The sequence below is a fragment of the Cyclopterus lumpus genome, chromosome 15, assembly GCF_009769545.1.
Source record: "Cyclopterus lumpus isolate fCycLum1 chromosome 15, fCycLum1.pri, whole genome shotgun sequence".
NCBI lineage: Eukaryota > Metazoa > Chordata > Actinopteri > Perciformes > Cyclopteridae > Cyclopterus > Cyclopterus lumpus.
In genome coordinates, this window is record NC_046980.1 from 12,354,552 (window position 1) to 12,366,126 (window position 11,575).

The window sequence follows — 11,575 nt, forward strand, 5'->3', positions numbered from 1 at the left end:
GTGGGAAAGTAGTATTTCGGAACATTGAAAACTAAACGAACTAATTGGCGCATGCGTATTGTGTTTTGAGGGCAGTAGCAAGTGCAGATATACATTTAAGGTAGCGTTTCTTAGTGCTGCTGCTTGTTTGTTATAATGTGTGTGTGTATGTGTGTGTGTGTGTGTGTGTATATATATATATATACATGTATATATGTGTGTGTGTATATATATGTGTGTGTATATATACATATATATATATATATATATATATATATATATATATATATATATATATATATATATATATATATATCTGTGTGTGTATATACACAGATTATTCAGAGCTCAACAAACTATTTTTTTGAATGTTTCCGTTCTGCTTCTGTGTCTCTCTCTACCTTCTGGCTTTCTGTCTCCTTTTTTAAGTTTAGTTTACAAACTGAGCATTTCTATATCACAAAGCAAAAGCTTTTATTGTGTAAATGATTGGGTTGGACATGAAGCATTCTTTTTGCCTGTTTTATAGTATTCATTATTTATTTATTTGGTATTTATTTTATTGATGTAAAGGTCCCCTTTTCTACTTTTTTGTGTATTATTTGATTTTCTGAATGTTTCAATACATTTGAAGAACGTGTCATCAAGTATAAAATCAGTTGAAGGAATATTTGGATTTTTTTTTTCTTTCTCCAAATGGTCTTTTTCTTCCTTTTATTTGTGAGTGGTGGCAGGAAGACAATATATTGCAGGTGTGCACAACGAATAGTGCAGAAATAAAATAAAATAAAATCTTCCCACAGATAAGTGCGTGGCAAAATTATTCACCCCCATTTTGTTCATTACAACCTGGAATTAAAAAGTCAAAATTGGTTAAGTGACTTGTTTTCAAAATTTAAAAAAATCTTAAGAATGACGTGTGCATATGTATTCAATCCCTTTACTGAGAAGCCCCAAAATAATATCTTGTGCAACCAATTATATTCAGAAGTCACACTTAGTTAAAGTCCTCAATCCAAGGGTCACATGATTTATCTGAAAAATGGTTTAATGTAAATGAACTAAAATATAAAATTGTGCATTAGGTATCTCAAATGTATTTGATATGACTCTGCAATAAAACAAATGGCATGTTGGATGTGCAAGTTTAAGTCGGGCAACAATCAGTTTAATTAATCAGCAAATCAGTCAGTATTATATATACTTGTGCATTTCTAATACCTGTGAAAGATTACAACACTTTAATTTAAGTCATGTGTTCAGGAGTCAAACAGAAAAAAAAAACTTAACTCTCCCAAAAAAAACATTTTATTTTTCTCTGACCCCCTATCTCCAGAACTTACATTAAAGGTTTCATCGATTAATAACAGTCCTCAAAAAAGTGTAAATCAATGCATTCTTCGAGCAAAATAAGCCACTATGAACTGTTGACAACGTGACCACACGCTGCAGCAGCAGCAGCAGCAGCAGAGCTCCTCCATGCAGTCACCTGGTGGAAAAGAGCCACTGTGGCCCTCTATGAGAGGGCTGACCAACTCCTCCAAGAGAAGGCACACATTTCCAAAATCAGTTGGTATTTAAATACTGTCTACATAGAGATTTCCTGATGCGTTAGTCCGGTTTTGTCAGGATAAAAATGACTATAAAATGTCTGAGAAGTCATTTAAGAACAAGGAAGGATTATTTAAGTAAGGTTTTGGATTGACATGTAAAAACTATGAGATTTACTGTACCTTCAACATAAGGAAAACATCTCAGACTAATTCTAGACAGCAAACATGTAAAGTGACTTGTGGAAAAAAATGCGATGATAACAGTAAACAATGGACATACAGTGCATTCCCCAAGACAGTGACATTTATAATACAAATGGCTTTGAGTGCACAGGAACCTGTGATAATACTGTTAACATGGCTTTGTCAACTTTTTGTATGACCTGTACCATGGTAAAGGTCATACAAAAATACATAGTATTTTCATACATGGTATGAAAATATACATGGTCATACATGGTATCCTGTTAACATGGCTTTGTCAACTTTTTGTATGACCTGTACCATGGTATTTCACAGAAACGAATGCCTATCCAAGTTATGGAAATCAAATTATAAAACAAAAAAAAGAAAAGAGCCATTAGGTTTCTTTGCCGACACCCAGGCTGGCATTAAACAAGTATTGCTCAACTTAAACACATTGAGAACATCATGGTAAAAACAGCAGGTTTGGCAATGATTGACATTAAGGTTAAAGCAATATTTCATTTTTAAACACGCATTCCTCCATGAGTTCACTGTTGGGCGATACTCATGTACAGTATGTATGTATGTATGTATGTGTGTGTATATATATATATATATATATATATATATATATATATATATATATATATATAATTTTTTTTTTTAGGATATCAATATTAGTAAAAACAAAATCTTGGCTGTTGGGAATTTAAAAAAAAGAAAAAAGCTTTCATATATGCATAAGAGTTTTCGGCTACATTCATAATGTTTATATAAAACTCAGTGTCATATGAATATGAGTATGGTAAACAATGCAGCTGGTGTCATGTTTATGAGCCCCTATAGAGGACTGCATGCTACTTATTTTGTTCCGTCAATGTAAAACATCACTTTAAATGAGCAAATTGCATAAACCTCCTGACATGAGACTTGGCATAAATGACATTACAACCAATGTCAATGAGTCAGCGCACTTACATAATTGATGCTCTATCAGTCGGCTGGTGTACTGTGTCAGCGACATAGAGTAGCTGAACATAATCAATTAACTGGTTTTCCGAGCACTTGGCACATTTTGCTCTCAAACATATGTCATATAAGAGCTTTAAAACTGGCCAATGTTTGATGGAAGAGTGGGCATGCATGAATACTAATTTGGCTATATCTGATAAAAGGGGGAATTAAGTTAAGATAAGTATATAGCTATTTTTATTTCATAGTAGATAACTAGGGGCATTTTTGAGAATACCCTTCGACAATGCCACTCATGTTTTCTCAACATTTCAGGCTGCAAATCCAAATAGCGCGAGGGAACAAGTAGCACACAAAAGCTTAACATTTCTCCGTATCTCCGTTCAGCTTTCAGCTCAACAGTGAGCCAGACATGGAGTAAATCTGAGCCTCTCATCAGAAACTGCCCTGCATGTGGAACACACCTTGTGTTGTTGCGATACAGGAAAATGGCAACATCTCTCCATGTCTTTTGTGCATCTCATCGTGGCAGCCGCTGCACTGTTCGTTAAGGAAACGCATTCACCCACAGCCAGCCCAGCAGAGTCCCGTACACCCAGGTCCTCACGTACAGTTTCCTGCCGTTCTCCGTCAGCAGTAATGGCAGTGTCAGTCCCCCCAAGATCATCACTGATGGAAGGGTTTTAGAAAGGTTCAGAGGGGAATGTTTGCCTTCCCCTGGAAACCTGCATAGCTTGTCTTCATCCTCCGACTCGTAGAAATCCGTCAGCAGCCTTTGAAAAGACAGATTACTCTAAGGAATTCAGCCGGTCTCAGAAGTGAAACATTTTAAAAAGGAGCAGTTACAGCACAAACACTGCACCCAAATCACACCAGTGCTTTTTGTTTCCTGGTGGGTGTTGTCAATGTTGGGCTCAGTAGATTATAACTTTTCATCCTCAACAACTATTATTCAACCAATGTGATTCACAGTTTACATCAGAGGTCTGGGCTACGGTCCTAAAGTCAAAAAATGACTTCCTAGAGGTTTTTCAGAACCACTTTTCCTCGATGGAAAACATCATGAGGTCAAGGAAAGATGTGAAAGAGAATTCATTAGGATTTAGGAAAGACAACCGCGGTGTGAAGACAATCCGACTCAACGTTCACTATGCTACATAATTATGATGTGACGTTACTGACGTGAGGCTGGCATGGTGCACTAGCATTGTAGATGGACTACAAAAAGCACATGCTACACTTCACCAGGTTATATTAAATAGCTCCTTCAGTGACAGAAGGAGATACGTGAGGCAGGTCCTTCCTCCTTCCTGCCGCTTTCAGTAGATAAACCAACCCAAAACTGGTAATTCATTCATGTGCAATATTAGGTTGATGGATTATAGACCTATTGTGTTCAACCATTTCAACTCAATATTAGGTAAACCTGGACATTTCACCTGGATATTTCACCCACGTTAAAACTTAAAAGCAAAACACTTAAAAAATATCACTGTGGTTTATGAATTGATTGAATAACAAGGCAATTTCAACATGATTAATTGTTCCACCCACACACACACACTTACCGGTCCTTGATTTCAAACCGCTCGTGCAGCCACCTGCGGAAAAACAGTGGCTCTGGAGGAATTTCTTTTATGTCCACGCGGTCAAAGTGTATGTGGACTCGGGGACATTCTTTGCACAGGAATTCTGTCGAACACAAAAAAATAAGAGACTAAACAAAAACAGGAAAAGCTTTTCAGAAAAACGGCACGTAGAGTAAGCACTTAAAATCAACACGAAAATGATGGAGTGGAGCTGCTGTGAAGCCGAAGCCTTTTGACTCGAGAGTAAAGCAAAGTAACAGCTAGTTTCCTAAATGAAATGTGAAAGTGTCAAGTAAAATTGAACCTGTCAGAACTAAGCAAAGAAAGAAAAGTGTCTGACAAGGTCAGAGATAATAATGTAACCAAGTGTGAACACTCAAGGCTACACGTGTATCCCCAGAGACCTTCAAGTTCCTGTTTCCACAACATGCAATATTATGGGGCCTAAAGAGAAAACTTGATCAAGTCAGCAGCGAAAGGTAGCCTCACTGGCGGAGAGCGCCCCAATCAGCTGCTGCACGGATATAAATTGACCTTCAGACACAATATCTACCACTCGAATAAACACAGATATCTCAATGAAAGACGGGTTAGTGTGGATGAAGTCTCAGGAGGAGAGACACTTGATTTAGTTTTGCAAGAACACACATCCCGTTCCCGTTCATTCTTAAGAAAAGTGTACCATCTGAGCCTCGACTGCAGGTTTGAGCAGAACAATGTTCCAAAACAACTTCCTGGAACAGAAGGAAATCAACTCTGTAGTAACAAACATCTTCTGAGCTCAATGCTTTTAACAAACCCTAGTAAAGCTGCAAATTAATCTTTAATATATCGAGTCATCTGCATACAAAGAAAAGACCAAACTGCTACAAAAGAGATGCAGGGAGCTCATTCATTCATAAAAAAGTTGCACAATCAGGTCTGTCTCCAAAATGTATTGTTGAATTTTGTGATTGAATAAATACAACCCACAATACGCAAGTAAACGTAAGGCAGATGCCCAATACCAAAGGAACAGAATAACGGTCTTGTGTGTTGGAAAGTAACAATGTCACGATGCTAGAGATTAGCACACAATAGGAATAAAAAAAATCCCTGCCGAGCTGCAGACCTTTATTCATAAAAATAAGCTCTATGCTCCAAGTAATGAAAGGGCATGCTAACCTTTGTTTTAAAAGAGCCAATCTATTTCATGTTTGCATTTGCAGAAAGGCGACCATCACAGGGCCGAAACAGAGAGACAGACCACCAGTCAACCATCAATGTCTCTGGACTGTAGGAGGAAAATCAGGTCCTTCTTAACGAACTGACATAAATAGTGATCTAAGTCACATACTGTACATAACCGTACCTCAGGGTCTAATATACATCACAATATGGGACATATTGAAATGGTTAAATCTGTTCATACAATGAGAGTTCGGACTGTTGTAGCTGCAGTGTGAACGCAGCCTCGAGACACTTCCACTTCCTTGTGAAATCACTAAAGTCACCTTCACCACATGAGACCAGGAAGTGCGTGATGACCACAAGAATGCTTTTCTATTCTCTGTTCCGTTGGACATTGATGTTTATTCCTGACTGAAACGGGATGTTTTTTAACATTCAAACAGTGATTGTCGAACAACCGGCAACACAGAATAATCAAAAACAATTCCAAAACATAGTCAGGCTGTTTACAGGAAGCAAGACTGTTAATAGGTTTTGTTTGCTATGTGATTATTTACTGAGGGGGCGTACACAATGTTGCAGGATTGATGATACAACGCCTCTGTGTTTGTGGATCACTGATCAACAGAAGATAGAGGCAGACTGAAGCTGCCGTTAGGACCGTCTGTAGCTGCTTTTATATCTGGTGTTAAAATGCTGCTGGGAAAACAAATCATATCTCCTGCCTTAACTGGTATTCACACAAATGTCCATACTTATACCATCTGCATGTGTCCTGTATAAGTATATCACAAATGACTGAAGACAAGATATCCAGGTAAAGATCACATTGAGAAAGCAGCTGAAATGAATGACGGTGTTGACCGTCTCTGATTTCAAGTAGTCAGTTGCCTCAAGTCAGATGCCTGCTTACCGGGCATTGATGGTGCAGGCTTTCTTTGCCTGAAACCTTCCTGCGTTCCCTCGTAGGCCACCGTGATGTCATACACAGCGTCCAGGTGGCCCTCCATGGCCTCGAGGGCTATGTGAGAGGCCTTCATTCTGGGTGTCAGAGTGTGCTTCAGGACAGCCAGTCCTATAGAGAGGAACAAATGCAATACATCCATTAAATCAGATTACCTGCTCAATTACAGGTTGCATTAAAAGTGTGAATATAAAGTTTGCCTACAAAATAGAAGATGCTAGACATGTAATCATAACTTCCCCAGAATGAGTGTGGTTGGGAACCTTTGTTACACATCACCGTATCTGTCCTCTAATTTCCTGTCAACTCTCTACTATCCTCTTAATAAATAATGGCTTATATCCCCTCCAAAATACACTAAAAATGGTAATTCTATGTGAATGCTTGTGTATGTTACTGCACAATCTGTTGTTCCTCAGTCGAAGTGAACCACCCTCTGCTCACTAATACCTCACTAATAGCAGATAATGTCATGTGCACATGTTGGCTCTCGAAAGAGATTTATTTTGGATTAATGGGGGAAGGTGATATTCAGAGCTGTGGTCCAAAGATAGGCTTAATCTCCACAGAATTAATGCAGTTTGTGATTGGACCTAAACCCCACACTGCCCAACAGCATCACAATAATCATGCTGTGTCATACTGCTCTGACATTGTACATCTGTATTGAAATTTAAGTTTCAGTTAAATAAAACCATTTCAAAGTCAATAATTTTACTTCAGTACATTACAAAAATAACCAAAAGAGATCTCTTCAAAGTGATTCTTTGCAATCTACCAGCAGTAGATACATTTAGTCCTCAAAACTTCAATCAGCACCAGGAATATAAAATCAGCAATTCCTGGCAACACAACGGTTAATAAGTAATGACATTAAGATTGTAGTTTTTATGTCCATTAAACTTCACTAATTCATTCTTCAACAAAGGGGTATAACAACATTTCCAAAAGAACATCGTAATTGGAAATGCTGTACAATTTTCATTTTGTTAGAGTTCTGAAGTTTGCGATCCTAATAATTAACGATAAACTGCAAACCTAACTTCGAAGTAAAGAATCCGTACACAGTTCTTGATGCTCACTAATCATACAGCATAACGTCACCTATTTTACAAATTGATGTTTGCCCAATTAGCATGCAGGACAGCAGAAAATGTCTCCCATCATGTTTGTACCTTCTTTTGTAGCAAAGGCCTGACTGTCAGCAATAACATTCTTGAGCTCGGGATTATACCGAGTTCCTTCCGGGAAGATGACAAGGTACATCTGTAGGGAGAGAAAAAACACCACATGAAATCAAAGTCTCCAGCGTTTTTGTCCTTAATGCTATGGGTCAAAATGGAATTTCTAACATTGACAGTACTTGATGAAGAACAATTGAAACCCAGCAATTCTAATGTTTAGAAGAAACATTGTTGTCGTTTGGATTGAAACCGACTGAAACTAAATTGTTGGGGATGTAGACTCAACCTCCTGCTGTATTCCTTTGTCTGTCCCCCATTACAGTGACGCCAGATACAAAATTACCATTTAAAAAAATAATAAAACTAAGGTCAACAATTCTCAAAAAGTAGGGGCTTTCTTAAAATCTGTTTTAATTTAAGTACTGAATGAATATGTATAAGAATCTTTATTCTTCATCTACTGCAAAATACTGAGGATGTGAAGGCTTTTTAGACAAGAACATTCTCACGCTTGCAAATGATGAACTAATATAGCAGTTTTTACTGGAATCAACAAGCAAGTTTTAGCAACTTGTTTTAGAGTCGATACACTTTAGTCATAGCAGAACCAAGACACACACACACACACACACACACACGCACACACACGCACACACGCACTTTTTTTTTTTTTTTTTTTTTTGAAAGACAGATATTTGGGAGATTGTTGAAGCTCTGCAGGAAATTTAAGTGGTGAACATTTAAAAACAAGCTTGTGATGATCAGAAAAATGTGGAAAATGAGGCACCGTTGGAAGGTATGATTTCTTTTGAAATGCTTGTTCTCTTTTGAACTGAACTTTTCATGTTTGAGAGAGAAGACATGAGCGAAGACAGTATGTCAACCTGAAGAGTAAACATGCATGTAGTCAAAAAACTTATTTAGAACATTTATAATTTGTACTTACTGGGACTCCATCTTGAGTCTGTGTGAAGAGCTTCTTCTTCATCGCTATTTCACTGAACTTTGCACTTCGTTTCACATAGGCTCCTCCATGCTAAAACAGAAAGATAATCTGATGAGAACTGCAGTGGGGAATGTGATTCATGTTTCGTCTACTTCTCTGCGTCTGTAATTTACAAAAACAAAATGACATTCAAATACTCACACAGTTGTATTACCTGAGAGAAATACCATCCGTACAGCGGAAGCCACTTGAGTCCATCTTTAAGGACGTATCGGACATGGCCGAGAGCACTCTGCCTGATGGCGAGCATGTCAGCAATGATCCAGTCAGCTAGGAAAAATGTTGGTAAAAATTACATATCTACTACAATCTGGGATTCATACTAGACTGAGATTTTAATTTGTAAATGTGTTACCTGTACATTGATGATTGGACAGGTAGATCACATTCTCTTTGTTCTTTGGTATATCTCCATATATAATAATCTACAGAGAAAGCATGTTAAAAATATTACAGGCCCCAGCAAAATGTCATCAGTGTGCAAAATTATTCTACGTTAAATATGAAGATTCATTTTTTTGTTAAATATTTAAACTGCATCATGGATTTGTTTCTGGTTCAGACTGATTTAGCCCACAAGCGTAGACTGCAGCTGTTCAATAACCGCAAGATAATTAATTAATGGTCTGTTCCAATCTACTCATGTGGCCTCCAGTTAGTGGGACAGTGCAGACAATTTTATTACACAAAACACTATCACTGTTGTTTCTCTGCAAAGGCTACCGTACAATAACACTTGTGTAAGGAGTGGCAACAAAAAGACAAAAGAATGCAGACCTTCTTGTCTTACATCTGGTTCATCAATATCTTGTTTATTAGCAACACTTTATGTTTTGTTATTTTAAGAGGGGGAAAATGCAGAAAATTCCAATAATGCACTGATCCGTATGGGGGTGCATGCAATATTAGTGTAAGCCAGTCAGAGGTAGCGGTCACTTGAACGACTGTGTCCTTGTATTTCTATTAGAAATAGACTAGGATTCCCCAGCCTTGATAAGCACAGTTCCACTCACGGTGACAACACATGAATTAATTAGATTACCTGTAAATGTACATGCAGTACATGCATGATCACTCACCTCTACTCCGGTGTAGTTTTCAAAGAAGAACAGGACCATACTCTGGTACATGCAGTACAACCGATCGTCTAACTTGTGATACATTCTCGCTGGTAAAACAGTAGAAAGTAAGCGCCAGGCACCCCATGATAGCAAATAAGCTGGGGCTGATCCCAGCATAATCGTGGCTGGAAACCAGTACCGCAGAGAGTATGTGTGCACAACCAAGGAGAGCAGCATGGTCCCACCTCTGGCTCGACTACAGGAACACAAATCGCTGAAGTGGACTGTTGGGACTTATTACTCTTCCGTGAGCACTGTTAATACGTGGAACGCCCTATCTATCCCACAGCACACCTGGCCTACGTTCAGCACACCTGTCCTGACATGTCAGCATAAGAAAGTGAGAAAACTGCAGCAAGAAGGGAGTGAGGAGCTAGCTGGCTAAAGCTAATGTTAACCTTGTGTGCAACCTGCAGTGAGTCAAGTCGGGTTACGTGCTAACGTCCACCCATACGGTAATAACAAAATCAAAAGACGTTAACTAGGCTAGTTATCCGTTGTCAACATCTCAGGCACAAACCCAGCATACCACCTCAACTCAACAGTTAAAGTATAAGTTAAGAGAAAGGGTTAGCCTACTAACTAACTGCTGCTGAACGTTTTTTAGCCACATTTAACCCTGCGCTACATTTGATATAAACTGTATTCTGTCATGTGGATAAGACAACAAACTGTCACCCAAACGTCAGCTCAGTCGTTACAAGGCCAAATATGTTCTATTTACTTCCCTAGTTCTTCATCTTTATCCGGCTAGCTGCTCACAAACTAGCTTCTTGCAGCAAATGTCACACACGCCTCCCGACGTAATGCCACCCGGTGACACCGACGAAGCTGATTAGTCAGGTGACGCGGTAGAGGCCAGCCAATGGGCGAGAGGCACCATGAGTTCCATCCGCTCCATTCTTAAAGCGACACAACGCCTTTTCTCCGCCACGTTTTTCTACGATTCTCCACAAAAAAAAAAGCCTTTTCAAAAGGTTGACAGTGTTTACTTATTTTCTTACATTGTTTTTGCATCACAATCATTTCCAATTGATAGTGTTTTATGGAAAAATTATTCAATCCGACACAGATATGATTTGGTATTGTTTGCCATGAAAGAGGGAAGATAACAGAGGGTGTTGCTCAGTATGTTATTAGTCAGATTGTGCTGGCCTGAAAAAATATTGATACACGTCTTTATTTTATTAGGCTTGGCCTGATAAGGTGGCCCAACAAGTTGGTCGCAAAGACAAAGAGAGAGAGAGAGAGAGTAAATGTTAAAGCAACAAAAATTATTCCTTCATCACTGAACTTTATTACACCCTAACCCACATACATGAAATACTCTGCATTTGACCCATGCTCTGCATTTTTAGGAGCAGTGGGCTGCTGTGAAACGCCTGGGGAGCAACTGGTGGTTCAGTGTCTTGCTCAAGGACACTTGGACATTCAAACTGTTCTATACTGTTTTTTTTCCCATTATACTTTATGAACCCAACATACAACTCGCATTATGCATGTATTACATACTTTAGAAATATTAACTGAGGTATGTGTGAATGCTACACATTTTCAAGTAAGATTATAGTACATTTAAAGTATAGTATTAGAGTTAATGTGCTACTTTCCATATTGTCTGCTAAAACATGACTTGCATGGCACTACAAGCTGTGATACATAAGCTTGTGTATTTGTCATCTATCACCCACCGATACTGCTGAGTAGTTTCAGACAAAACTATGCCAAATTGTACCATCAAACCACTTTGCTTCGTCATTTTCAAGTGTGAAAAAATGTCAGACACCGTTTAAATAATCTCTCTATAATTTCAATAAAACCTGTAAAACTGAAAATTACATCACAGAATAT

The 11,575-nt window shown here is 38.3% G+C and overlaps 1 protein-coding gene across 1 annotated transcript; it reads right to left on the bottom strand.

The window, feature by feature from the left end:
- Positions 1-2,349: 2,349 nt before the first annotated feature.
- On the bottom strand, positions 2,350-11,466 carry agpat5 (1-acylglycerol-3-phosphate O-acyltransferase 5 (lysophosphatidic acid acyltransferase, epsilon)). The gene is made up of 8 exons (XM_034551282.1): positions 9,683-11,466; positions 8,959-9,028; positions 8,758-8,873; positions 8,544-8,633; positions 7,589-7,679; positions 6,363-6,524; positions 4,259-4,382; positions 2,350-3,463 (listed from the first exon to the last, which is right to left on the bottom strand). The coding sequence occupies exons 1-8, from the start codon at positions 9,899-9,901 to the stop codon at positions 3,238-3,240; spliced, it is 1,098 nt and encodes a 365-aa protein (XP_034407173.1). The 5' UTR covers positions 9,902-11,466; the 3' UTR covers positions 2,350-3,237.
- Between the last annotated feature and the right edge of the window lie 109 nt (positions 11,467-11,575).